The sequence below is a fragment of the Leucopleurus acutus genome, assembly GCF_964270905.1.
Source record: "Leucopleurus acutus genome assembly, chromosome: 19".
Classification (NCBI taxonomy): Eukaryota; Metazoa; Chordata; class Mammalia; order Artiodactyla; family Delphinidae; genus Leucopleurus; species Leucopleurus acutus.
Genome location: NC_139161.1, coordinates 45,051,168 through 45,078,600, shown reverse-complemented (window position 1 = coordinate 45,078,600; position 27,433 = coordinate 45,051,168). Strand labels below are relative to the sequence as shown.

Here is a 27,433-nt window from a genome sequence, read left to right as displayed (position 1 = left end):
TTAAATTTAAATTGGAGTATAGTTGCTTTACATTGCTGTGTCAGTTTGTGCTATACAGCAAAGTGAATCAGCCATACATATACATATATCCCCTCTGTTTTGGATTTCCTTCCCATTTAGGTCACCACAGAGCACTTGAGTAGAGTTCTCTGTGCTATACAGTAGGTTCTCATTAGTTATCTGTTTTGTACATAGTAGTGTATATATGTCAGTCCCGATCTTTTGCTTCCATTCTTACCCACTATTCTGGAAGAGTTGGCTTTTCTGCACTCTCCCCCTTCTCCTGGCTTCCCCTCCCCTGCTGTTCTTATTTATTTTTTTAAAACTATTTTATTTATTTTTATTTTTGGCTGTGTGTGTCTTTGTTGCTGCACACGGGCTTTCTCCAGTTGCGGTGAGCGGGGCTTCTCTTGTTGTGGAGCATGGGCTCTAGGCACGTGGGCTTCAGTAGTTATGGCTCACGGGCTCTAGAGCGCAGGCTCAGTAGTTGTGGCACACGGGCTTAGTTGCTCTGCGGCATGTGGGATCTTCCCAGACCAGGGCTCGAACCTGTGTCCCCTGCATTAGCAGGCGGATTCTGAACCACTGCGCCACCAGGGAAGTCCTCCCTGCTGTTCTTAGAGTTCTCTAAAGCTACAGTGGGTCTGGGTGGTGATCCTGCACTCTGGCTGCTGGGTCTTGAGGAAGGTGGAGGTTGAGATCATGCAGAGCGGCAACAGGAGAGGCCCTTGATGGCTCTGGAGAAAACAAAGTTTAAGCAACATCCTTTTCCCTTCTCTCCATCCTTTGAGGCATATTCTGGCTTTGGAGCCTGGTACCAAGAGAAATTGAGAGGTGTGATGTGTGGAAAGTTAGTGATGTGGCTGTAACACTTTTTTCATACTCTCCTGGAATTGTTTTTCCATCTCTGTTCCCTTACAGGACTGTGATCCCCAACTCTTGCCTTACACAGAGTGTATATGTGTGTGTATGTGTGTGTGTGTGTGTCCTGCACCATAGTACTGTGGAGTGTTTGTGTTGTGTGGAGTGTGGGCAGCAGGAGTATGGGTCTGTGTTCTGGGTGGTGTATGTGAGGGGCGTGTGCATGTGTGCGTGTTGCATTGGTCCGTGTGTGGTGAGTAGATTTTTTTACCTGCGCTATGAGTGTGATACATGCATGTGCAGTGTGTATACTATACTTAAGGGTGAGAGGGCTGTGCGCTGTGAGCGGCGTGTGTAGTAGGTGACTATGCGTGCAGCTTGCCCTGCTCCGCGCATGGGGCAAGCCTATGGAGATACGACATGAGGTTGCAAGAGTGAAATAAAGCACTAACGCACAGGAAGAGCTCAAAAACCTTAACTATTATACTAAATATTTGGGGGAAGAGTGACCACGATTCTTTGGTTCTATGTTGACGTCTATATTGGGCAGTATTGTCTCAATACAGGGTGCCCCATGGGGGCTCGGAGGGGGCGCTGTGGGTGGGCGCCGCACGGGGGGCTGCGAGCCGACATCACGTCTTCATTAGCTGGGCTCCAGTGGAGGGGCCTGCGGACGGGGAGAGAGCGAGAGCGAGCCCGGCCTCCCGCCAGGGAAGGAGGGACCTTGGAAGAGCCAGGATGGCTGGTTGGAGTTTAGTGGGAGTAGCTCCCTAGGCAAGCGGGCAGGGGCCCGAGTGTAGATTGGGGGCGGGGTTAAGGGCAGCTGCTGGGTTCCGAAGGATTGGGAGGGGCCCGGAGGTTGCGAGAATGGCTGGGGCGGGGCTAAGAACGGGGTTAGGGGCGGGGCTAGGGTCTGGGGGTAGGACTAAACCTGGAGCCTATCTGGAGAGGAACTAGGGATGGGATTGAGGGCTGGGCCTCAGCGGCCGAGCTAAAGTTTAGGCCTGAGATAACGGGGAGGTGCTAAGGTTAAAGTGGAACAAAGAGGGAGAGGCCCGGAATGAACTGGGAGGACCCGGATGAAGAGCGCAGCGGAAGCTCAGACTTGGGCTAAGACAACGCAGCCTAGAGCGGAGGGAGGCGGGAGACTGGGCAAGCACGAGGCGGAGTTAAGGGCTGGACTGGGGCGAAGCTGAGATTGGGGTTTACGTTGGACTCGGCCAAGCTGAGGTTCAGGGTTGGACTTCTGCGAGGAAGGGTCTTGTAGAGACGAAGAACTAGGCTGAGAGATATGTGGGTTAGGACGACACTGAGGATTGAAAGGTGGACTAAGGAAAAAACTGAGGACGATGCCAGCTGATGGGACGAGAGCAGCACCGGTAAGGAGGGGACGTGGCAGCAGATTAGGGGAGGGCTTCCAGCTGGAGGCGTGGCATGGGGCCTGGCTTGAGAACCCAAGGTGGATGTGGAACCTGAGAGAGCCCGACGAAGGAGGCGGGGTCAAGGACTGGCTGGGGCGGAGTTAGGATCTGGGGGTGGGCTCACGTCGAGACATGGACCAATGATTGAGGACTGGGGTCCTGAGGACCTAGAGAACCGCCTGCGCGTTCAGTTGGGGTGGTCCGGTTGAAGCCAGAGCTGAGGCCTCTGGTTGTAAGGCTGGAAGGCATTGCTGTGCCGCACCGGAGGCCAAGCCGCTGCCCAAGAAGTGCGGGGCTTGGCTGGAGCCCATGGTCCAGCGGCCAACTAGTCGCCGGGGCTGGGGCGGGAGGTTTCATTGACTCTGGGGTAGGAAAAAGGCTGGAAGTTCCACAGGTGACATCACAATCGCCTCCAGATGTGGGCGGGGCCAGGGAGGCATTTCCAAGGAAACGGGAGCTGCCCTGCCTTGCTCCGTCCTCTTCCCTCCTTCCCTTCCTTGGTTACTCCCTTCCTTCCTCCCTCCCTCCGTCCCCAGTTCTGCTGCCCGGGTACCCCACCTGAAACCCTACCCCTTGTGCCGCAAGGTCGGGGGGAGCGCCTCAGCTCTCCAGACTGGGAGGATTCTGTACAAATGAGCATCACCTGTGAGTTTTGAGTTAGGCCCCTGCGCCCAGAATAATGCCCTACTGAGAAAGAGACCACAAGCCTCCCTCTTCCTTTTAAGCTATCACTCTCATTCATTATGAAGTCCCCCCTGTGTCCAACTTCAATCACTTCTGCTGAGGAGCTCTGGCCTCTGCTTCAGTCGGAAACTCCGACTGAAGATCTGAGGAGAGTTATTAAATCCCTCCCCTTGGCAGAGTTGTAATTGTCAGGGCTTCTTGGGGGTGTCAGGGGAGTTAGTCAGTGGACCCTGCATATAAGCCTCTTCCATGGTGACTGGAGAGAGCAAGCAGAGTTTGAATCCTGACTCTGGCTCGCGCTCCTCTGGCCTGACCTTAGGGTCCAGGCTGGATATGGGAGGCTGTGGAGTCAGGACTGAGTAAAACCAGAGGGTGAGGAATTGGCTATATTAGAGTTGAAAAGCCGGCGTAATGGTAAGTGATAGCTGGCAGGGCAGGTTTTGGATAGGACCATAAGTAGACAGGCTGAAAGAGCATAGACTATGGAGCCAGGAAAACAGGATTTGAATCCTACCTCTGTCATCTGTTAACTTGTGTCTTTGGACAGGTTACTTATTGTAAGTCTCTGTCCCCATCCATAAAATGGGCTTTGGTGAGGATTTAAAATCAAAGGCATATTTTAAAAGCCCCCCCGCCCCGAAATAAAGCCCAGCACAGTGCCTGATATTAGGAAGATGCTCATCCAAGGTCAATTCTCCTTCCCTAGAAAAGTCCCCAGGTTTGAACCCTGAGCAGAATCTCCAATGCCATAGCTTCTTTGTGGCTCCAATAGGGGCTTTATTCTCTTCTACTCATGTGTTCATTCAATCAACCAACATTTACTGAGCACTTTCCATGTTCCAGGATCTATAGATACAGAGGTGGCTTAAATATAGGCCTTTTTCTCAAGTTGCTATAAACACATGAAGTACATTGGCGTAGGGTAAAGGGGCAAAAGAGAAGTGTGACCCATTCTACTTGGATAGCATTGTTCTTTCCAAGATGAGCAGGTGTTCCTGGGGAGTGGGAGGCAGGAGAGAAGGAATGGAAAAGGGAGGGGTGGGACGAGGGATGGATGGACAAGAGGAACTTATAACTGAAGAACAAGGGCCTGGGTCCTGGGGACCAGTTCTGTCCTGATAAGGAGTTCTTACCTCATCCTGAAGGCAGTGGAATGCTATTAAAGAGGAGGAATGTGCTGAACCGGTTTGGCTGCATTGTGAGGGCTGGATATGGGTAGTGAGACAGAAGTCAGGGAGGCCAGGCAGGTTACTCCAGCTGTCTTGGTCAGAGATAATGAAGGTCTAAACCAAGACAGAGGCAGATATGGGGGCAGGTAGGCATGGCAAGACTTGGTCATCAGGTTGGTGAGAAGTGAGGGAAGGAATGATCCCTAGATTTCTAGCTGAGGTGTCTGTTGCTCTCTGAAATGGAAGATACAAGAGGAGGTGGTTCATGAAGAGTAGGGAGAAGATGGTGGGTTCATATGGGACATGCTGGTTTGATGTTTTGGGAATGTCCAAGAGGACATTGGCTACATGCTCAGGAAAGCAGTCTGAATTGGAGACCCAGATTTATGTCATTTTATTAGTGGATGTTGAAACCATGGAAGTGGATAACATTATCCAAGACAAGCCTGTAGCTTCTTCTGAGAAGGAGACCAAAGACAGAACCTTGGTAATCACCAATTTAAGGGGTACAGCAGAGAAACGGGACAGCAAAGGAGTTAGGAAAGAACTAAAAAGCTGGGAAGGAAGAGAGATGAGAGGCGTCTGTCATGGGAGCCAAAGGAACAGTTTGCAGAAGAAAGAGATTGGTCAACAGGGTCAAATGAGATGAGACTAAAAGAAGGCCACTGGGTTTGGCTATTAGATCACTGGTGGCCTTTGCCTGGGCTATTCTGCTAGAGGGGCTGGGATGGCTGCCATGCTGTAGGTGGCTGGAGTAGAAGAGAGAGGTAGAGACTCTGAGCTCACTAAAGTAGGGACTAGGCTTCCTTCACTGGTGCCTAGTAAAGCTAATGCATCCGTTAAATGAGGGAGTGAATAAACTTGGATTGAAAAGGAAGAGGGGTGGGATATGCAGTGGCAGAGTGAGAAACAGAGTTCATAGAGTGTTTTGTTTGAAGATGTTCATAACCTGTAGGGAGGAAAAAAACCCCAAACACTAAAGAGGCAGAAGGCGAGAATTCTGGCTGGGACCTAGAGTTCAGGTGCTTGGGCAGGAGGAAGGAGGACCACTTCCCCAGGCTGGAAGTTGATGAGGGTGGGGACAGCCATAGATAATGCTGGTGAAATTTTGTGCTGAGAGGAACAGAAGCAGGGTAGGAGTTTCCAGGAAAGTGCTTGGAGTTTCATTCATTCATTCCATTAATTTTGAGTACTTCCTGTGCTGTGGAAAACAGAAGGAGCTCACCAGGGACCAGTAGAAGGATGACCGAGTGCCACTGAAAGCCCAGCTGAAGTCCCCAAGCAGTCAGCTACCTTCCTTAAGCAGGATTCAGCTCCAGTACCCCAAAGGACAAAGCTAAGTGGCAGAAAAAGGAAGTGGCAGACTCTACCCTGTGGTTGCTGATGGAGCTGCTGCCGGTTGGAGTTGTCTTTGGGAACACCCTGGGACAATTCCTGGAACCGTCCCTTCTTGCCTAGACTCTGGCTCACTCCTATTCATGACTCCAGATTCAGCTCCTATTATGCTTCTTCCAAGAAGGTCACCCCATCCCCATCTCAGTAGGTGTCCTTGTTCTGTCCTCCCACAGGCCTTTGTCCCCACCATTTCCCTCCCTATCAGTGTCTGCCGCACACTACTGTCATGCACTGTTCCACAGACCTCTCCTGCCTCTCCCCTCCTCATGCCCTCCCCCAGCCCCTTGACAGCAGGGACTGTTGTGTCGCTCTTTTAATCTCTGCATCTTCTGGGGACTGCACCTGGAGCTTCTCAGGAAATGTTTTTTGAATGAATGGTATGGGGAGGGGGGCTGCTGTTACCTCTCTGTACTCTCTCAGATATAAACAGGTTACCCAGCTGGGAGAGAGGACATCTGCTGGCTGGTGTAGCGTCCAGCACTGAGGCATCTACCTTCTCCTCTGAAGGTGGGTCTGTCTGGGGGATCTCTGGCCCCAGGGGTCCCCACCACCCCTCACCTGGTGGTAGGCAGGAGGGAGGGAAGTGTTTGGTCCTGAAGGGGTCACCCAGCTGCCCTACCCTGAGACCCCTCCTTGTGCCAGACAGAGAGGACCACCCCTTCCTGGAAGCCACAATCACCCCTTTCCTTTGTATGGCACTTTATGTATGGTGCACCAATATCTTTGACACATGTAAACTGAGTCCTCCCAACAACCCTGCAAAATAGGTATTACCGTCATCCCCATTTTGTGAATAAGGAAATGAAGGCTCAGAGAAGTAAAGTAACTTGCCCTAGGTCACCCAGCTAGACTTGGACCCAGGCCTGACTACAAGTTCAGAGCAGTTGCCACCCTGCTGCCCTTTGCTCCAGTTCAGCCGTGCTGGAGAAAGCCCGAGGTGGTGGTGCAGGACTCTTACTCCCCCTGCCTCTTATTTCCCTGAGATGGAGAAAGGGCATGGGAGGAAAGGAAGCAGAAAGGGAGGCCACTAAGTGGATCTGGGGTGTATGGGGGACCCAGGCCCCCCAGAGCCTGGTGGCGGGGGAGGGAAGGGGAGGAAGAATGTAGGGAAGGCTCAGACCAAGCTGCTGTCTCATCTCTCAAGAACTTTAAGGCCACTTGGAGTAACACACCCCCAGCCTGATTAGCTACTAGCTGCTGGCCAGTATGAGGTCTTGCCCCAGTTCCACCCCTTGTAGTGGCTGGATAAAGGTACAGTCCTCCTGGCCTGTTTGGAGGGAGTTAGCCAGCCATAGCACCCCAAGCTGGGCTGGCCTGGAACTTGGGAGTGCCCGCCCCCTTTCTCCAGAGCCCCCTTCCTCCTCTGGGAGCGGGCGGAGCTGGAGTTCAGGGGGAACCTCCAGGAAGGTGCCTTGTCCTCTCGGCACAGGGAATCACTTCCTGGGCTTGTTTTAGATGGTGGCCCAAGGGGAGAGCCATTGGTAGACTGGGGCCTTAGGCAGGGTCAGAGGTGAGGCAGTGAGGGTGGAGGCTGGGAGACACCAGTGTGTGCACAGGGCTTGCATTCAGCTGAGCAAAAGAGGTAGGAACCTTTCTTCAGGCCTTTCCCCTAATCCCCAGGCCTCTCCCCAGCAGCTTCTCCCCTGTGCCCTGGGACACAGTATCTGTGTCGCCTACAAGGGGTGGACTGTTTGAGTCTGTGGCTCTAAGACTGGGGAGAGAGAATGGATGGGGAATGGGAACTTGATGAGTAAAGAGAAGGGAAAGAATCAAGAGTGAGCTTGGGAAAGGGGAGAGAAGTGAGAGTGAGAAAGGTGTCAGAGGGAGAAGAGAGAAGGAGGGAAAGGGAAGAGTCAGCGGGAGCAGCCAAGGAACATGACGCACTGGAGGCTCAGGCCTAGCTCCCCTCCAGGCTTGAGCTGTCATGCTGCAGCAGGCCCTGGGGATGCAGTGGCTTCAGAGGCTGTGAGCGGTGGGACACTGGCCTCCTGGGCCTGTGTGGGGCAGGCGTAGGAACTGAGGATGCTGCTGCCGCCAGGTTTAACCGCTGGGGACTCTGAAGTGGTGCTCCCGTCTGCCATGGCAAGAGGGCCCTCCCTTACCCAGGTACTCTGTGCAGTGGGGTAGCTGACAACTCCGAGCATGGGGTGAGGGGCAGGCAGGAGTCAGCAGAGGGCCCTGGGAAGGAAGGTAGGCTCCCACAGAAGGCAGGGGAGGGGAAGAGGCAGGTGTCACAGGACAGCAAGGGGGACTTGGTGAGACACTGTCCTGGGAGTCTGTGAGGGGCAGGCAGAGTCACATGCAGTGGACTGGGGAGAGGAGAGCGCTGGGCTGAGTTGTTACTACTCAGCAGTAGAAGCAGCTGTGGGGGGGAATCCTGGCGGTCCAATGGTTAGGACTTGGCACTTTCACTGTCGGGGCCCAGGTTCAATCCCTTGTTGGGGGAACTGAGATCCCACAAGCTGCATGGTGCGGCCAAAAAAAAAAAAAAAAAGAAAGAAAGAAAAAAAAAAGAAACAGCTCTGGGGGAGGGAGGGACGATGGTGGCAGCAGGTGAACCTGGTGAAGCCTTTATATTGAGCTGTGGGAAGGGAGATCCAGGTATGTTGCTGCTGCTGCGCAGTACGACCCACTCTTACCCCAGACTCCTACCCTGTCAGGTGAATTCAAGGACACTGACAGGTGCTGCTGGAAACACAGAAAGTGCACCGGGCACATCATCCATCCCTTCACCTCTGACTATGGCCACCACGACGTGCACCTGCACTGTATCAGCCACTGTGACTGTGATTCTAGGTAAGGGCCCTCCTCCTTGGGAGACCCACAGCCCAGGAGAGACTCCTGGGTAGAGCCAGATCCAAAATTTTCACTGTGGTTCCCTGCTTCAGCTCTGACCTGGTGCTGCCAGCCCGGCCCCAGCTTCTGTAAACCTGGCTTGTGTTCCAGGAGCCACGGGGAGGTCTTTTGGCAGACTGGGCTGAACCCAGTGCAAGCCTGCTGTCCCTCAGGCTTCTTGCTCTGGGCCCCTGGGGAGTCGTGGAGGCAGGGGAGCCAGCCTGAGTCCCCTGTGTGGCAGGCTGAAGGACTGCTCAGAGAAGACATATAGCAGTTTCGGAGATGTGGGCCTAACCTGCTCCCAAGATGTGGACTCGGCCTGTTTCAACATCATCCAGTGCCCATGCTTTGAGCTCATCCCAGAGGGAGAGTGTGTGGAGCGGTTCTGGTGTGGCTGGTGAGTGCCGGCGGGCCGATGGGGGTCACTGGCCCCCACACTCCGTCAACCATCTTTCCCTGTTCTCCTCTCCCCCGGGTGCAAAAGCTACAGGCCTGTCTCTGTGGCAGTGATCCACCATCCCATCCACCGTGAGTGTGGGGCAGATGACCTAAACCAAGAAGAGGAAGAGAAGGAGGAGGAGGAGGAGGAGGAGGAGGAGGAGGAGGAAGAAAGCAAGCCTCCCATCCCGACCCAGGTGGGGCCCCCTGCCCTCCTCACCAACACAGGTATGGGCATGGTCACAGGTACCCCTGACTTGGCAACTCCCATCACCATCTGGCGTTCCGAAAGCCCCACAGGGAAGTCCCAGGGCAATAAGATGATCAAGAAGATAAAGAAGAAAAAGGGAAAAGAGAAAGACAAGGAGGAGGAGACGGATGAAAAAGCAAAGGTGAAGAAAAAAGTCAAGAAGGGCAAGTTGACTAAGAAGAAAAGCCCAGTTAAATCAGAATCACCTCCAGACTTAAGCCGATCATTAAGCCCAAGAGAGTTGGCCAGGATGTCAGAGTCCAGCCCAGACAGCTGGCGAGATCTGGACAGTTACAATGACCCTGGGCGGGAAGAACCCTCCAGTAAGGATATTGTGGAGTCTTTATCACCCAGGAAGAGAGAGAAGAACGGGGTCCAGGCCACGAAGCCCAGGATGAAGACCTCACCAGTCAAGAAGGTCAACATGAGGAAATATCCCCCAGCATCAAACCCCAATCTCAGTTGAGGCCAGGGTGACCAGGGCGAAGAATAAATACGATCAAACCTGTAGCTGACCCCCTGCTTCTCTCTCCCTCCAACCTGGCTATTTCTGGGGGGATGGGGGGAGGGGGCAGCGTCTGGGCATAACTGGAGCCAAGGGGCTAAGGAGCTGCAGGTGTTTCTGAAGGGCAATCCGTCTTTCAAGAGGAAGCCCAGAGAAGGCAGGTGGGAGGGCAGGGAAGGGGCACAGCCCGTTTCTCTGTAACATCTTAGGTCCAGGGCAGGAGAAGAGCACCTCTGGGTGGGAAGGAGGCTTCCTGTCTACTGGGAGACAGGTCTGTGCAAAATCCACTTGGTGATAGGCATTGTGTGCAGTGATACCACTAATAAATTGAACCTTTTAACCCACTCTGTGCTGCCTTGCCTGGCCTTTCCCTACTCTAAGTGGCCCTGGGGCAGGTGCTGATGGCATCAAAAGGAACATGATGAACCTTCCCAGCTGGTGTGGCCCTGCTCCTGCTAGGCCCTTCTAGGCCTTTTGTGCTGAATTCCTGTCAGCAGGCCAGCCCCTTCCCCCAACTCTTGCCAACAAACAGCCAAAGGGATCTTGAATGAAGGAAAGCAAGGCGGGAAGCTCTCCAAGTTTGGGCAGCAGTGGCCTTTTCTGACTTCTCTGCTGAGCCCCAAGCAGAGGAAAGGAAGGGGGAAAGCTTTGCTTTCCCAGAGCTGACAGGCAAAGCTCTGAGGTGAAGCCCTAGTGAAGAAACACAGGGAGATCAGTCCAGAACAAAAGAGGCAATGGGGCTGAGGGAAGCGACTAGTCAGCTCTCTTCGTCAGGGCTTTGTGTGTGTGCGGGACCAGGTGAGTGGGGCGCCCATCCTGGGGGAGATACACTTGACTCACGTGGAGGTACTGTCAGAGACCAAGGCCCAGCCGGCAAAAAGGGGAGAGAGAGGTGCAGGGTTCAAGTGGAGACACCCAGATTGACTTGTGGCCTTTCTCCCATGTGCCAGAAAAGACTAGAAGGCACAGTGGATGGGGTGGCTGTGTGTGAGTGTAATAGCAGCTGCTAACATTTCCTGAGGCCTGATGAGGTCCCAGGCACTGGACTTAGCACTTCACACATTCTTTCTTAGTCCTCACAGCTGGCCTGCTGAGCTAGGTATCATCATCTCCATTTTACAGATAAGAAAGCTGGCTTAGAGACAACAGGAACTCGCTCAAGGTCACAGGGCTGGGAAGTGGAACAGGGATGTGACCCTAGGCAACATGGTACAGAAGCCACCTGCTCCTCTCTAAGTCCCTGCCTCTCTGATGGCCTGGAAGAGGGAGTCAAGGGAGCCCTCAGAGCTCCAAACACTGCTTTGAAAGCTCCCCCTCAAGAGCTGGAGACTTGGAGAGAGGCTTTGCCAAGTGCTCTGTAGAAACACTGTTTATTCAAATGACGGGCAGGAAGCGTGGCAGCAGGGGGTAGGGGCAGCCAGGTGGGGCTGGGCAGGTTAGCACTGCTCCCCTACGTCCCTTGTGATCCTGCTTTGATAGCCACCCAAGCTGTTGGTATCGGTCAGAAATACCTTCCCTCCTCTCTCCTGTCCCAAACTGAATAAATAGCATTCATCTCCCCACGAGAGCTGGGGGAGACTCACGTGCTGAGCTGGTGCTCCGTCACAGCCCAGAGTCAGGTGAGAGCAGAAGCTCAAAATGGCTTGTAGGGAGTAGAATACAAAACTGTTCCACTCTCATTTTCTTCTTCCTCTTCTTCCTCCCTGCCACACTCCCTTCCCAGCCTGGTCCCAGGACAGGTGGTCGGTGAGGACCTGGAGTGGGAGTATTGTTGCCTAGCATACACTGAGCTCAAGTGCGCAAGGTCATCCAGACTGTCACCCATCCAGGCTGACCACCAAAGAGAACGTCAATTCACTCCACTTTATGGACAGAAAAGGAGGGGCAAGGAGTGAGGCAATGGGCAGCCAGGCCTCTCCCAGCCTCAGAGATAACCAGAGTCCTAGGAGCAGGCCCCCTACCGATCCATCTCGTCCAGGAGTGGGGTGGCGTCGCCAGCAATAGACATGGGGGTGCTTTCGATCATAGGGCTGGGGGAGGGCCGAGGTGTCAGCCGCTGCTTCTGTTTCCGCCGTTCTGCCTCCTTCTCCTGCAGCCACTGTTCCGCCATCTTCCCCCAGTCGATGGCTGCATGGCTGTTGGACCTCGGAGGGAGAACAAGGGCCTTTGAGACTGGGACTCTCTAGAAGAAAGCCTTCCCAGCAATCACTGGTGAGCATCCATTCTTGCAGAAATGGACCTTGCCTCTATGGACAGCAGCCATGGCCTGCTGCCACACTGTGTTCTTCCCTCTTCTCCCAGAAAGTAGTCCTCCTGGGGACATCACCTGGGCCATGGCTGTCAGAAGATCCAGAGCACCTCCCTCTACTAATAACCTGTTCTGTGCCACCATCTGTATACTTACTTTGGCTGCTGCTGCCGTTGCCGGGAGCTGGAGGAGGGCTGGGGCTGGGGCTGGGCAGACTGAGGGGTGGTGCTGGCCTGTAGCTGGTGGTACTGTGGTGTGGTGATGGGCTGGCTTGGGGTTGTGTAGGAGTAGCTGGGGGTCATTAGTGGCGTGGCCACCGGCTGCTGGGCTGGCGTCGGGAACACCTGGAGAAAGGTGAACAGTTGAATCGGGACGGGTTTTGTGCTTATTTGGTTTTTCTGTGAATTTCTGGCAAGCTGAAAATTTGGGCTCCATCCAGAGCCTTCCAGCTGACCCTCTCCTGAGCAGTGTGTGGTTCTGAGCAGCAGAGGCAGGCCAACACGATGGGACCTGGCACAACAACACAGTGCACCCTTGACCACTTGAGGTTGCTAGAAGCTTGAGGATTCTAAAGATCCCAAAAGACTCTGGAAAGGTCAGAACTTCTCTCATTCCCGTTCCCCTTAAATGGGCCTGAGAAAAAGGAACATCTGCTGGAGACAGTTCCTAATGCTGTGGTAGCATCCTCTCCTTGGGAAGGCCCTCGTGGTGGGCACTGCAGAGGCCAGTCTATGGACACAGGCTGGTAAAGGATGACCGTTCCCTTTCACCCTTCCCCACCCTCTGCAGGGAGCCTCCTCCCCAAGCCACGTACGTGGTAAGCGCTGCTGCCCCCTCCACTGCCGCCATAGCCATACTGGCTGGAGGCCCACTGCGCCGGGGTGGCATTAGGGTTCTGGCCTTGTCCTGTCACGGCAGCAATAGCACTGAACACCTGTGAGGTCATGTTCTGGGGCAGGGCGTTCACAGCCCGTGTCAGATCTGTAAGCACACAGAGGTGGGAGATGGGCATGTTAGAGGTGACAGTCCTTCTAGCTCCATCCCTCTTACCCCCAGTCCCCGGCACAAGCTCCTTACCTGCAAGGTTGATATTGGCTGGGGTAGCATTGATAGAGGCAGGTGTCCGGGTCCTGCTGCTGCTACTGGGGGTGATGCCTGTAAGAAATGGCCCAAATTATGTCTCACCAGAAACCTACTTCTGGTTTTACAACTGGGGGGCTGGGAGAGGTACTGAGGTGGGTGGAAAGAAGGGAAGCTGGGGGGATTCCCTGGCGGTCCAGTGGTTAGGACTCTGCACTCTCACTGCTGAGGGCATGGGTTCAACCCCTGGTCGGGGAACTAATATCCCACAAGCCACGTGGTGTGGCCAAATAAATACATAAATTAAAAAAAAACAGGGAAGCTGTACAGGCAAAGTGGAAGATGGAATAGGAATTAAGAGAACTACAATGACAGCCTAGGCCCCAGCCCCTCCTGTAGAAGGCTAGTGATTATCTTGACTCAGCACTTAGGTGTCCCTCAACCACACTCCACAAGTCAGAGAGAGTAGAACTCACCTGGTACAGGATCCTGATAATGATCCTTAAACCATCTGAAAAGGCCATTCACAGTCGGGAAGATTTGGCCCCGGTACCGGAATCCTTCTGGAGTCACTGTTACATATTCTATCCTGGGATTTTGGGAGGAAACGTGCATCAGATACCACTTGTGGCCAGCTGTAAGAGAGCGGCCAGAGCAGATTTCCACCATGTGAAGTAGCCACACTGGGTGCTGGGGGAAAGGAGAGATAAAAGAGCCAGTCCCTGACCCTGTAAAAGGAGGCTGCACTCTGGGTGAGGTGAGGAGGGCACAGCAGAGTCCAGGCAACGCCAGGAGTCAGCAGCCCCTGGTGTGCTATGTTCAGGCTGCCGGAAGAAGCCTTGCTGGGGGCTGGGCCACCGTCCTGCGCTGCAGTATGTTGGCAGCACATTGCAGGTGAGGGTTACTGAGATCACAGAGTGTCAGGGTTGGGAGGGGCCTCCCAGGGCAGCAAAGCACAGCTCCCCACGAGCCGGAATCTGGAAGTGCTTCTTGACGGTGGTTGGTCTGCCCTTATTTAACACTTTGCCAGAGCAGAGAGTGGATCAGAGGATGGGCTCTGGGTTCAGACCCAGTCCTTGTTCCAGTTTTGTCTCTGCCACTCATCACCTATATGGCTTTGTACCAAGTTACTAAACCTGAATCTCGGCCTCATTTGTAAAATGAGGATGACAGCACTTAAACCTATAGCGTGGGTATGAGGAATAAATGAGACAACACATAAAGCACTTATCACAACACTTAAAACAGGTTGTGCTCAATAAAGGACAGCTGTCAACAGCCAACGGTCAACGCTAATAAGTACGGCGATGTGCTGACTCATATTAAGCTGAAACCTGCTTCCTAGATCTTCTACCCAACTGTTGTTCATTCTGCACCACAAGGAGTTTGTACCCCTTTCCAAGGGACGCTATCATGTTGCCTCTGCTCCTGGTTAAAGTCCCCTGTTTGTTCAACTGTTGCTCATGGGATAGTTTCCAACCGCCACATGGCCCTGGCTGCCATCTTCTGGAAGCATGCTGGTGAGTCAGAAAAGGCTTCTCAGAAACAAGCACAATATTCCAGAAATGCCCACGATGGTGCAGGGTCCAGAGTCTAGAGCTTCTTGTCCTCTGAGCCCCTCCTAATAGAGCCCACACTGTGCATCATGTGCGAGCAGTACAGGACTAAGAGCAGAAAGGCACAAGCTGTGGCCAAGGACCAAAGGGAGGATGGGGGAGTAGAGAAGGCTAGTATGGCTATCAGTCTGGGTAAGGGACACAAAGAAAGCAGGCCTAAGGAAATCAGACTTTGTCTGATGCAGGGTGAACAAAGGAGGGACTCCTTTGGGATAGAGGAATACCTAGGAAGGCCAGCCTGTCAGTCATACACAGAAGGGAGCGGAGCAGGTTGGTGACTGGAAGAGATGCTTTCCTGACCTATCCCCGTTCAGCACAGGCTCACCACAGCAACAGTGAGCCACCGTGTGCTGAAAAGCCCTGGTGAGGGTGAAGCAGAGAGTGGAAGGAGTGACCAGTGTGTTGGCCCCCATCTTTGCCAGTCAGGTGGAGAGAGTGTCTGGTAATTTCTCTCACTCTCTGGGAGGGAGAAGAGGTGAAGGGAACTCCTTTTCACAGGGTTGATTAAAGAACCTTTCTTATTCAGTCTGCCTTTTGCCTCTAAATCATCACCCTCTTTCCCCACCTCCAACCTCCACCTCCACTCTGAACAGATAAGAGGAGAAAGGCAGTCAAGCAGAACCAGAGAGAGTACTGTTTGGGGGCCTGCTAGCCTATCTGTGGACCCCAGTGGCAGCACCTTCTCAGCACCAGTGCTCACCTGGGTTTACCCCGGGGCTGGTATCCCAGTAGGAACTTGCCGGGCAGTTCCTTGCAGGCACAGATGAAATAGGGAATGAAGGTGGGCTTCTCCTTCTTAGTTTTGATGAGCAGCTCCTCTAATTTCTGGGGGTAGAATGAGGGGGAGAGGTTGGGATAGCAGCATGCTTGGTACACAATGTCTGGCTCACACATGATGTACACCTCCTTCACCAGCTGAGCATCCCCTACACTGAAGGGAAACCATACATCCGTAAGTGACTGGGAGGTGTCATCCCTTGCAGGGCCCTGGGCTCACCTTACGGTCCCCACCACTGCAGTCCTGATAATACTTGTGGTTCAGAAGGTCCCGGGCAAAGGATGCCATAGGCTGAACATAGCGGGCAACAATCTCATCCAAGTCTTCAAATTCCTGTGGGAAGAAAAAGGCCCCACTGTCATATCCAAAGCTGAGAGTCAGCCTTTCATCAAATCCACTTGGAAGAGAACCCACTGGAGGGGAGGAACTTCCCAGCCCTGCTGCAGCCTCACTCTGCTGCAAAGTCCCCTCAATTTATCCATCTGTCTGAGTCATGCCCAGATTTATTAGCTTACAAGGCACAAAATCCTTTAATTCATAACTTTAGTTCTCCCTTAGTGCTTGGGAACAATAGGGGGCTTCATAAAATTTCTCTCCACTGAAAACAGGACAAAGAAATTTGGTGTGTGTGTGTCGTGCACGAAGCGCTTGCATGTGTATTTTCTCCTCTTCCTCCAGCGGTTCTCTAGTCTATTTTAAAATCTGGAGAACAGGGAAAGAAGTGCAAAATATACAAAACTGATATCAAATTACTCATTTCATAACCAACCTCCTGTTTTGTTGCTCTGTGTAGCTAAAATACAATGCATACCAGTAACTAAGGTGAAAGTGGTTTGTTTCTGGAAGCAGGAGTGGGGATGCTAGTGCAGGCAGGGGCTGCCTCTCACCTCACTGTTGATCCACAGGGTGGCTCCCAGGCTGAAGGCATTTTCCTTGCCCTCTTCCCGCACATCCACGTGCTGGTATATGCCGTCACTGACCTTCCAGGTCACTGTCAGGTGATTTTCACCCTTGCTGCTTGGTCGGATGATCACGTCACCCTGGTCCATGGTCTCCATCATTTTTTCTGCTTGCTTAAAATTTATATTATGGAAGGACGGGTGTGCAATCACTCGCTTGATATATGCTGAAGAGAGCAGGAAAGAAGTATAGATCAGGTGATGGGACTGGGAGCCAACATCAATGGGACAGGCCATGGCTTAATCTCTGACCCACTACTGAATTCTGAGACTCTTTCACCCTCTCTGGGCCTGGATTCTCTGATATGAACGATATGTTAACCTGGGCCCCTGGGTGCTGAGAGAATGAAGCTTTAAGAGTCACAGTGCACTAGCAAAGAAAATGTGACCCAAGAAGACCCCAGCTTCCAGCCCTGCCAATGGCTCCCTTTCATGATGCCTCTGGGTCTCAGCACCTCAGAGCTGAGCACTCACTCCCACTGGGAAGCTGAGCAGTCAGCAGTGCATCCTGCAGAGGGAGAGCTGCCAGGACTTGGGGTGCACAGGCATGGTCATGGGCACACTCACTGGTCCGCTGCTGCTTCCGTTTCATGTCCTCTTCCTGCTTGTGGTCTGCTGCTTCAGCGTCAAAGTCATAGTAGGTGTCCTTGGGCAGTTTCCACTCGTTGTTCCTGTCCATGAGGTCTGAGGTGCGGCAGGTCAGGTCTGCACTAAACTTCTCGATGTCAATCTTCATGATGCGGCAGTGAACAGTCATTCCCACCTAGATCCACAGAACATTTGAGCTGGAAGGGACAAAGATGGTCTAGCCCGATGCCCTATTTTACATGTGAGAAAAGCAAAGTCCAGGCAGAAAGGTGGAGTGACTGCCCAAAGCCAGCCAGCTACTGAGTGGCAGATTAGCAGGAGTTCAGAGTTCAGTTTCGTCTGCAGACTATAGTCTGTGCTCTGTACTGATGCCTCCCACTCTAGGCAGAAAAACCAACTGAAGCCTCCTGGGACATATTCTGTCACTGGTAATATTCCCTTTTTCTCATAAAGCTGCCTAATTATTGCTGCTAGGATATGATCCAAGTCTGGCTGCCCTTTCTGGAGGGAAAGCAAAGTAGTAGCTATTTTCTGTACTTTACCCCTGATTTGAGCCCTTCTGTCTAAAGAGTGACAAAACCCAGTCATCTGCATGGCTCTCCTTCCGAAAATCTTCCTAGCTTCATTTACAGGCATACCTTGGAGATATTGCAGGCTCAGTTCCAGACCACCGCAATAAAGCAGATATCACAATAAAGTGAGTCACAAGAATTTTTTAGTTTCCCGGTACATATAAAAGTTATGTTCACACTATAGTCTACTAAGGGTGCAACACTATTATGTTTTAAAAAATGTACATACCTTCGTTAAAAAATACTTTATTGCTTAAAAATGTTAACCATCACCTGAGCCTTTAGTGAGTCCTAATCTTTTACAAGACTAACATCAAAGACTACTGGTCACAAATCACCCTAACAAATATAATGAAAAAGTTTGAAAGACTGTGAGAATTACCACACATAAATGTGACACAGAGACACGAAGTGATTAAATGCTGTTGGGAAAATGGTACTGATAGACTTACTCGATGCAGGGTTACTACCAACCTTAAATTTGTAAAAACAAACAAACAAACAAACAGTATCTGCAAAGGTCAATAAAATCAGGTATGCCTGTATTCGGAATGTCTTTCCCCAGCCTTCCTAAGTCCATAGGCTCAGGGGTTCACAACACTTAGAACCAGAGAATTTGGCAGATGTGGTACCAGCTGTATCACTAACAAACCAGCTGATCCTGGAAAAGGCACTCAAATTTCTCTGAAAAGAGAAGGTAGTATTTCCTTCCCCATCAGGCTGTGAGATTTGAGTCAACATATGTAAATGTCAAGGGCTGGTATCTAGTGTGTGCAGAATAAATGGCAGCTCTGACAAGAGAATACTAGAACAGAAAGGGAGCTTAGCCTTTCTGCTTCGCAGCATGTAATGCTGGGCCCTGCTTCCTGCCCGCCGGACTAAACCACAGCTTCCCACGCAGGAAGAGAGAGCCCTCTCTCAAAGGGCCGGCAATTTGATGAAATTTCACAAATGCAGGGCACAAAAGCTGCTCCTCATTCAGACAGACGGTTCTCGCCCTGACTTCACTCAACTGGTTATAAATCCTCCTGAAATGCTGCCCACCAGGAGCCACTGGGAACAGAGCCTAACTGCTGGTGGGGACAGCCCAAAGCCAGCCTGATTTGGGCAGCTGAAAACTGCACCAGGGGCCTTACCCCAGTCATTCACCTACCTTCACTCGTTCCTCCGGCCGCTTTACCACTTTGTCGCTGAGGAATTTGGTGGGGATGAAGCCAGTGACACCATTGTCTAGCCTTGTTTTGACACCGATGGCCTGGCCTGGGCATGAACCACTGTCAAAGTGGTTCCAGACCTAAACAGGGCATCAGGAGAGGAGCTTGATCATTAAGATTCTGGAGATCACACATTCAGAAAAGAGCTGCCAGGAGTGCTGTAATTCATTTTACCATTGACACTGGCATCATGATGTGAGAACACAACGACTTAGTCACCCAGCAACACAGAATTTGAATATTCCCAAAGTTCCTTGACTCATAACTCATGTTTGGCACCACTGGCCATCAGACCAATTTTTTATGTTAATCTAATTTATATGTCCCTCCAGCTACAACTGAAGCCCCTCCCTCCCATTCTGTTCTGACCTAGTGGGCATCTCTGTGAAGTATCTCTGTCAGTCTCCTCAGAACAACTCATTTCAGTGAACCAGGCACACCTTGGCTCTTTTATAACCTGGACAAATCTCACCAGCTTCTTTTATTGGGTAAAGTTAAGAAACTGTCTATTTTACAGTCTGCCTAAATAACATTTGAGGATCCAGAACAAGCTTTCAGGATGGCTTTTATGAGTTCTAACCATGAGAAAAGCAGATGATGTCTAGAAGAATGTGGGAAAAATTAAGATGTGTGTGGACAATGAAAAAATTGAAGGGAGCCTTACAGATACCTTCTAACTAGCATAGGGACACAGTGCCTACACTGTATGTGAGAAATGCATATATCCTCTTGTCTCTTCTCTGGTTGAGCTACATCCTCAGAGAATGGGAAACAAGGATTAAGGGTTGAGCGAGAACAGAAAAAACCACATAGATCATTTCTGACTAGCATACAGAGGGACTTCATGTTAGGCCTATATGCATTCCAGCCCTCTTCCTTCTTTGTGTATTCACTTGGTAAAGTGTCATCTAAACTATCCCCATTCTTGGTTCCTTTCTAGGGCACTGAGACCATTCAATAGAGGAAATTCAGAGTTACCATGGTAACAATGCAGCACGTACCTCGCTTAGTTCAGGGAAATTGTCCTGTTGACAGAAGGGGCACTGCCATAGCCCTGTCTCATCGTTGCGGATTGCCTGGTCATAGCTCTCACCCTGTGGACGCCTATGGGCGATGCCAGTGACGTTGCAGATAATGAGCTTTCCTGGAGGAAGGGGAGAGGAGGAGAGGGAAGGGAAGAAGAGAACAGGAAGCAGGCTAAGAGAACGGGAGAGGTAACTCCTTCCCACCAGCCGTTTAATGACAGAACTTCTGTCCTAGAGCATCTCCACTGATTTCCTTCACATCCTCAAAAAGGGAGATCTTCCCCTCATTTGATGACAGGAAAATGAGGCCATAAGACTGACCCCATGAAGACCCCACAGCAGCAGGTTAAAAGCATAATCTGACCTTGAACTCAGCTTTGACTTCCAGCTCAGGGCGCTATAATCTTCTTAAAAGTTTCCCTGGTCTTTCCCACCTACAGTACAAACCTGCCTCATTCTGCTGGAACTGTTGCTTGGTATGAATGTGTACAGTAAACGCATCCCCTCACCCCTATGTATCCTCCTCCAGCTAAAAAACAGACACAGAATTTACCAATGTAGAAGGTCTCTGGTGTTTCTTTGGTTAACATATTGAAGATTTCCTCTGTGTTGGGAGAGCGATAGGCTGTCCGGAGGTCCTTATACCGACAGCTCAGCTCTGCTCGGATGTCATACAGAGTGATGTGTTTGTCACCATAGCCCTGGGGAAGAAGCCCCCGTCAAGAAGAGCCTTGCAACTGCTCCCCAACTGAGCCATCAGGGGTTTCAATGAAAGAAGTAGGCCAGTTGGCTCCTGTCAGGGTTTCTCTTCTATCCCCCCAACATTTACTAAAGGACTAAAGGAGGTTTTCAAACTTTTTCTTAGCCACGGAACACTGTTCTGATAAAAATGCCTCACGGAACCCCAATGTGTAAAACAGACAAATGCAAAACCGCACCACTGGAAAGGAGGAAATAGGGCCTAGAAGGAAACCCTGCTACTCACCCCCTCCCAGCTCCCTCGCAATGTGCCCCCAACAATGACTACAGCAGTCTCCGAGACGTCCTCGGCTCCTTAATAAGCAGACTGAAAACTTCCTTGAGAAACCCAGTACAGCACGGGGAGGGAGAAGGATCAGGTCTCCTACACTAACACTATTAGGGCTTCTCTGAGGACGTGCTGCCTAAGTCTCCTCTCAACTAGGCCACTTGGGATAGTTTCTGTGCCAGGCCTTCTACACTGTCACCCACCTGCCTCTCCAGTTCTTCTGCAAAGGCATCCAAGTCCAGGTCCTTGAGTCGCTCTGGGTTTTCCAAGATCTCCTCAAGGGCCCCTGCAGGGTTGGCATCCTCGGCTGATTCATCATATTCCAGAGCATCCACTGCCATCTTCCTGGCCCACTCATAGGTCTCAGGGTGAACTCGGGAACCATCAAGGACTTCAATATATGAGTCAGTGCTGAAGGAAAGGCAGAAAAGGGGCAGGATATATAACGAGAAGCTTCTAGTAACAACCCAGATGTCCACCAATGGGGAACTGGTTAAATAAATTAGGGTACCTCCATACAATGGAATACTATACAGCCATTAAAAAGAATGAGGTAGATCTATGTGTGCTGACATGGAAAGATGGCCACAATATATTGATACGTGAAAAATGCACTGCAAAACACTATGAACCGTATGATCCCATTTTTGTAGTAAATGGGTAGTTAGTAAATGCATAGCAAAAATAAAATTTAGAAAAGTTGTAGTATACATCAACTTGTTATGGTAATTATCTCTGGGGGGTGGGATTATGGGGGACTTCCACTTTCTGCATAATATTTCTATATGTTGAATTTTATATCATGAACTTATATAAGTCTTATAATAAGATAAAACAAGAAGGGGGAAGAAGACCTTTGAGAATTTGCTGACAGCTACTTTCCCCCATAAAGCCTTCCCAGGCTGGTCTTGCCCGTGCACTCACATGGACCTATGTTATTCGTGGAGTGTTACAGCAAAGCTGGGTGGAAAATGAAGTTTTAGAACTTGAAGCCTATTTCCCCACTGATTTCCATTACTGAATGAGGAGCTATGTGCCCGTGGAAAAGATCCTCCAAAGACTGAGTTGATAACTTCTGGAGAGGAAGAGGTCAATAGTGAAGTCCAAAGTCCAAGTGAATAGAACTTTCTCTCAATAACATCATCTCAAAACATACCAAATCTCTCTCCCCCTTCCTTATGCCTCAGACCCCCACACTGCTTCTCCTCTGCCCCTTCTATTCCCACCCTTATCTAGCCACAACAAACCATTAACAATAGAACAAGTATGTGTTTACTGAACCAAGTCTTATGTTTTCTGTCCTTAATTTATAAACTAAGTTGGTTCTTTTTATGTTTCTCTCACAAAAAAGCTTCACATAATTGAACTGATCTTTTCCATAGGTCAGAGGCTCTTGACTAAATAAAGGTTCCTCACCTTTGCTTTAAAACATTTCCTAATTTAAACAGCTTGTGGCCCTTTGACAGCCCTAATCCCTGAATCCCCAAAGCAAAGCCCAAGAGAATTCCTCTTGGCCCACCCAGGCAGAGGGCATCACCTGTCCCCCAGGGAGGCCGTGTCGATCTTGAGGAAGCCAGCGCAATTCATGAAGACTTTGGGACCCATGTGGCACATGGTGACCAGCTGGGTCCGGCTCTCGAGCCTGGTGTTGTTCTGTTTCAGGATCTAGAAGAGCAGACTGGAGTAAGCTGGAGCAGTAGGCAGGCCCCACCTCCCAGCCTGCTTTCAGGTCTCTGGGAAACCCTCCATGATGGGAATTTTGCCGCCACACCCTGATACCTAACTGAGCACTACACCATACTAACTGCTACTAAAAAAATTATGTTAAAAGACTACACTATGCCAAGCGAAGATATTACATACCTAACGTATTGCTTCAAAGTTAATGATACAGTCAAGTAGCCACCCCATATTAAGAAAAAAAAAATTACAAATACTCTTGAAGATCACTACATACCCTCCTCTGTATTGAAATCTTTTTTTTCCACTAGGGAAAAACCCCCCACTATCCTGGGCTTCCCTGGTGGCACCGTGGTTAAGAATTTGCCTGCCAATGCAGGGAACACGGGTTCGAGCCCTGGTTTGGGAAGATCCCATATGCCACGGAGCAACAAAGCCCATGCGCCACAACTATTGAGCCTGCGCTCTAGAGCCCGCGTGCCACAACTACTGAGCCCGTGCGCCTAGAGCCCGAGCTCTGGAACAAGAGAAGCCACTGCAATGAGAAGCCCGCGCACCACAACGAAGAGTAGCTCCTGCTCGCCACAACTAAAGAAAGCCTGCATGAAGCAACAAAGACCCAATGCAGCCAAAAATAAATAAATAACACACACACACACACACACACACACACACACACACATATATACACACACACATATATATATATATACACACACATATAAAAAAACAAATAACCCCCACTATCCTGAGGTCTGTGTCTAGTACACTCTCGCTTTCCTCCATCTCTTTTAAATCATGGCTCAGGTTATCTTTTCCATGAGCCACCACTGTACAGTAGTGAAGACCATGACTGTGGCCACCTGGTCTGAAGTCTGACTCTTGACTCTCTCTAGCTTCATGACTCTAGGCAAGAGGTAAAGTGCCTTTACCTCTCTGACCTTGGTCTGCCTGTCAAAGCATATTGGCAAAGTAAAGTTTCAATGAAATAGAACTTTTCTTTTTTTCTGATTCAACCCAATCCTACCTTTAGGAGATGGGTCCCTTTTCGAGGTCCCAGGCCACAGACATACTGAATTAAGGCCTGGCTGTAGGGGTGGGCAATGGCACGGTTGACATCAACTCCAACCTCATTGACTCGGTTGATAAATTCACAGTACAAGGCATTGAGCAGCTCTTCTTTCACCACATGCTCCTGTCGACACACAGCAGGCAGGGATAAGGTTACTGTGCCACTCTGTCCACTTGGGCCTATCTGTCAAATTCTACTCACCTGCAAGGGGTGAAACTTGAGGCACAGAATGTCTTCATCAGAGCTGCAAACCTGGGCAAATTCAATCAGAGGGTCCTGGATACGCCGGGCCAGGGAGACTGCCTGTCTCAGCACAGGAGGGTAATCCCGGAACTCTGCCTAGAGTCAAACAAGGGTCAGCAGGGCCATAAAGTCTCCTCAGCTCTAACAGCAAGAGGAAATCCAAACTGCCTGGCTTTTTAAGTCAATTTCTCTTCTCTGGGACCATTTTTCCTGGGACCAATTTAATCTCTGGGGCTCCCCATCTGAACCATGACTGGCACAATGGAGATCCTCTGCATAGGTAAGTGAACAGGTGCAATCCTGTGCCCCCATAATCTTTGTTTCCCCAACTCCCTGGGATTGATAGCTCTTGCCTGTGCAGGGCCTAAGGGTGGGGCTCCAGCATTACCTCTGATTTCTTGCTGTTCATATAGAGAATGGCCAATTCATTGTCAATCAGCTCCACCCCAATAGAGGACAGCTGTTGACCTTGGTCCAGCTCATGCACAATGCGCTTCACATCCTCAATCAACATCTGGGCATCCCTGGAGGAATGAGGGGTGCTGGTCAGGGATATTTCTGGACAGTTTCTCAGGGATGAACAATCTCATGGCTGGGAGTGGGGGAGGAGAGAGCTTTGAAGACAAAGAGGTACAATAGCCCCAGGGATATCCCCTGGGGATGGGGATATTACCAAGGCTCTACACAGGCGCATGCCTACTCTGTAACAGGGACAGAGCAGATTCAACAATAAAGGATGAGTGACTTTAAGCCAGGCCTGGCCCAATCCCCTGGTACCCCTACCTGTTCTCTCCTGCAACTGTCACCACATGAGGCTTTTTGTTCAGGAGGAATTTCTTTAGCGTTTCAATGTCTTGAGCCTGGAGTGAAAGAAAATTGGAGCTGAAGGACTTTGAGGATAGGGAGATTTCAAGCACTTCTCTCTCCCTAAGTAGCTTGAGACCTTACAAGACCACAGAACAATGATGCATCACACGTTGTCAAACTGAAAGACAAAACGAGGGGACTAGGACCTCTAGTTTGAACATTGTACTTCTGTTAATATTTCCTAAGATTATTACACTTCTGGCTTATACTTGAGTTGTGGTTAACTAAACATACTTAGGTCTTTTTTTAACATAAACCACTGCCTGGCAGTCAAGACTATTCTAATCTCCACTTTAAGATTTTTCTTTCTTTTTTTAAAGAGCTGTTTGTTGAAAATTATTTTTTAGAATGGAGCTCTGTCAATAAAATTGAAAGATACCTTTATGCTAAAAAAAAATCAGAAGCATATACACGAGATGAATTCAAATTTCTCTTTCCCTGGTAGAAACACAAATGCTAAAGCAGAGAAAAGATTGGCTTAATGCCACAGTGGCTTTCAGCTCCTGGAACAAGCTGACCCAGATGCTGGTAAAAACAGAGGCAGTTATGGCAGCTCCCAGAAGCACATAAGGCCTAGGAACTGGCTTCAAGCCAGAAGGAAATTCTGCACTAGAACTTGAGTGCCATCTACTGCCTATGGAAGTGAGACTTATCCCAGGACTTAAGAGGTCAGGGACCAAGTCAGAGATAATCAGGGTCTTGCACGGGACGTTGCTTAGGCCATAAACTCTTTTTTTTTTTTTTAACATCTTTATTGGGATATATTTGCTTTACAATGGTGTGTTAGTTTCTGCTTTATAACAAAGTGAATCAGTTATACATATACATAGACCATAAACTCTTATCCCCACTGAATTATAAGATGTGCTCAAGATGTACACTTGGTAACCTGTCCTAGTCACTTGCCTTCTTCTCCCGTTCTTCCTCTCTCCATGCAGTTCGCCGTTTGGTAAAATGAGGCAGCCGGAGGAAGTCTGTCACTTCTCCTTCACCGTTGACCAAGGCGCAGAACACAGGGTGATCTCTGCCAGCCCAACAGAAAAAGAACCGTGTGATAATCAGCAATATGAGGATATGAGTAAGAGAAGAACGAGACTAGGGAGACAGATAAGGGGTGATGCCAGACAGAAAGTTACCTGGCAGAGGAGAAAGCAATGCCTAGGACTCGGATGCCCTTCCCTTGGTTCTCATCCATAAAGTCATCATCTTCCTCTACCTGTTGATCCGGCCGGTAGGGTGCCACCCTCAACCAGTTGTAGAGCTTCCGACTACAGGCCTGGGGAGGAGGCACACCAGTCACTATGTCCAGCAGGCCCGCCAAGTAGGTTAAGGAAACAGATGCAGGCACACATTTGCAAAGGTCATATTTATATGCATGCACATTCCTAGCCCTCAGCACGCTTACAACCTGAAGGCGTACTTTGCTTTTAGAAATAGGAGAGTACACAGAGGCCAGTTGTATAAACAAAGAGTATGTGTATGCAGTGGGGGAGGGAGGGAAGAGGCTCTTCAAGTGGGGAGGTCTTGGAGTGACCCGTGACCTTGTTTGCACTCCCTCTCAGGTTACACTAAGCCTGCCCCCAGTGTTTCCCCATTAGCTACAGGACAGCTATTAAGGGGTGCCTTCACTCTCAATTCTAGCTTGGGGAAATCATGTGACTAAAGATCACGAGCTCCTCTCCTCACCTTTATGACATATTCTTTGGCTTCGGCCAGCAGCTTGTTCTTGAGCTCTTTGGCCATCTGCACGTACAGGAACTGCTGCAAAGCTCGCTCGATGGCCATGGTCCGCTGCCGATTCCACTCCTGCACCTGGTGGCTGAACTCATCTCGGTAGTAAAATTGTTTGATTTCTTCAAAATACGTCTGGTCATTGCCATAGCTGAGGAGAGACAACACTGTGGTGTCAGGGACAGAGAAAAGGTGACGGCCAAATGCCCTTGAACACTGGGAGTGACTGAGCCAGGGACGGTGGCTTGCTCAGTTCTGAAAGTGTGGTTCACATTCCTGAGGGACCCCTCCTTCCAACAGACTACTGACCAAGCCCTTCCCAAAGAGCCCCCAGCCCAGAGCTTTGCTTACCCTTCCACCCCCTTCATGTCTATGCTGATGTCAATGGTGAGCAGCCCTTCATCTTCAGCCAGGCATATCTTGAGGAACTGGTCATCTCTCAGTTCCTTAACAGGCTTGTTCTTTAAGTACTTGAAGGAGTAAGCGTAGTGGGCTTCATCCACATCCTGTACACAAGAGGCAATCATCAGTCAACAGACAGACTGGGCTTGACCCTTGGAAAAAAGACTGACTCTCTGCTCTCAGGCAGACAGCTCAGCTAAGTGTGAAGGCAAGAAACTCAGTTCAATCAAACAGAGCTGGACCACATGCTAGATCAAAGCCCCTCAACTGGCTTACCTTTCTGCCTTTCTTGGTGGGGGTTATATTGAGCTTGGCTCTCTCCTGGAAAGTTTGCCTCAGCACCTGCCGGACAAGGGGCTCTCGGGCAATCTGCAGGGCTACCATGTAGCGGGCACCTTCCAGCACAGCTTCTGGTGTAGGGAACTGGCTGTAGGGAAAATGGAGGAGCTGCAGGATGACGACATCTTTGCCCTCAGGTCCCTCCTCCTGCCAGCCACCTACTGCAACGCCTACCTGCAAACATAATCCTTGGCCAGCTCCAAGGGCTCTGCAGGAAACTGCTCTGTCTCGTGCCTCTGGTAGCTGTCCCGGAGGTTTTCCCCAAATTGCTCAGGAGTAAGCCCAAACTTTTTGGCCAAGCCATCTAAAGCAAACCAGGGGGGTGAAAGGTGAGCCAACAGCTGGGCCCAGTAACCTCTTGGCTTTCAGTCTAGAGCAGCAATTCTGGGCATTAGACTTTAAAGGGATCACAAATGAGCAGGAGCAGGATGTCT

At 50.6% G+C, this 27,433-nt stretch overlaps 2 protein-coding genes across 3 annotated transcripts in view; one reads left to right on the top strand and one right to left on the bottom strand.

Annotated features, from left to right (window-relative positions):
• Positions 1-1,932: 1,932 nt before the first annotated feature.
• Positions 1,933-9,587, top strand: PROCA1 (protein interacting with cyclin A1). The gene is given in 6 exon segments (XM_082860364.1): positions 1,933-2,218; positions 2,222-2,240; positions 5,951-6,037; positions 8,191-8,326; positions 8,607-8,763; positions 8,767-9,587. Coding segments are annotated over 6 exon segments (1,218 nt in total). The 5' UTR covers positions 1,933-2,152; the 3' UTR covers positions 9,520-9,587.
• A 1,361-nt stretch (positions 9,588-10,948) lies between these two features.
• The window catches only part of SUPT6H (SPT6 homolog, histone chaperone and transcription elongation factor), a 31,444-nt gene continuing 14,959 nt past the window's right edge, over positions 10,949-27,433 (bottom strand). The window contains exons 14-38 of one of the 2 annotated variants that reach the window (XM_082861211.1): positions 27,174-27,303; positions 26,937-27,087; positions 26,610-26,764; positions 26,214-26,409; positions 25,664-25,803; positions 25,434-25,551; positions 24,444-24,520; positions 24,049-24,184; positions 23,619-23,756; positions 23,373-23,540; positions 22,203-22,330; positions 20,869-21,076; positions 20,192-20,339; positions 19,615-19,757; positions 18,553-18,693; positions 16,807-17,002; positions 16,168-16,406; positions 15,500-15,613; positions 15,203-15,327; positions 13,363-13,475; positions 12,884-12,961; positions 12,621-12,787; positions 11,963-12,150; positions 11,520-11,702; positions 10,949-11,420 (exon numbers count right to left, since the gene is read on the bottom strand). In XM_082861211.1, coding sequence (XP_082717337.1) covers positions 11,408-11,420; positions 11,520-11,702; positions 11,963-12,150; positions 12,621-12,787; positions 12,884-12,961; positions 13,363-13,475; positions 15,203-15,327; positions 15,500-15,613; positions 16,168-16,406; positions 16,807-17,002; positions 18,553-18,693; positions 19,615-19,757; positions 20,192-20,339; positions 20,869-21,076; positions 22,203-22,330; positions 23,373-23,540; positions 23,619-23,756; positions 24,049-24,184; positions 24,444-24,520; positions 25,434-25,551; positions 25,664-25,803; positions 26,214-26,409; positions 26,610-26,764; positions 26,937-27,087; positions 27,174-27,303 — 3,593 coding nt within the window. In that variant the 3' untranslated portion in view covers positions 10,949-11,407. Of the gene's footprint in view, positions 11,703-11,962; positions 12,151-12,620; positions 12,788-12,883; positions 12,962-13,362; positions 13,476-15,202; positions 15,328-15,499; positions 15,614-16,167; positions 16,407-16,806; positions 17,003-18,552; positions 18,694-19,614; positions 19,758-20,191; positions 20,340-20,868; positions 21,077-22,202; positions 22,331-23,372; positions 23,541-23,618; positions 23,757-24,048; positions 24,185-24,443; positions 24,521-25,433; positions 25,552-25,663; positions 25,804-26,213; positions 26,410-26,609; positions 26,765-26,936; positions 27,088-27,173; positions 27,304-27,433 lie in introns of both variants that reach the window. The other variant, XM_082861212.1, reaches the window with a different exon arrangement.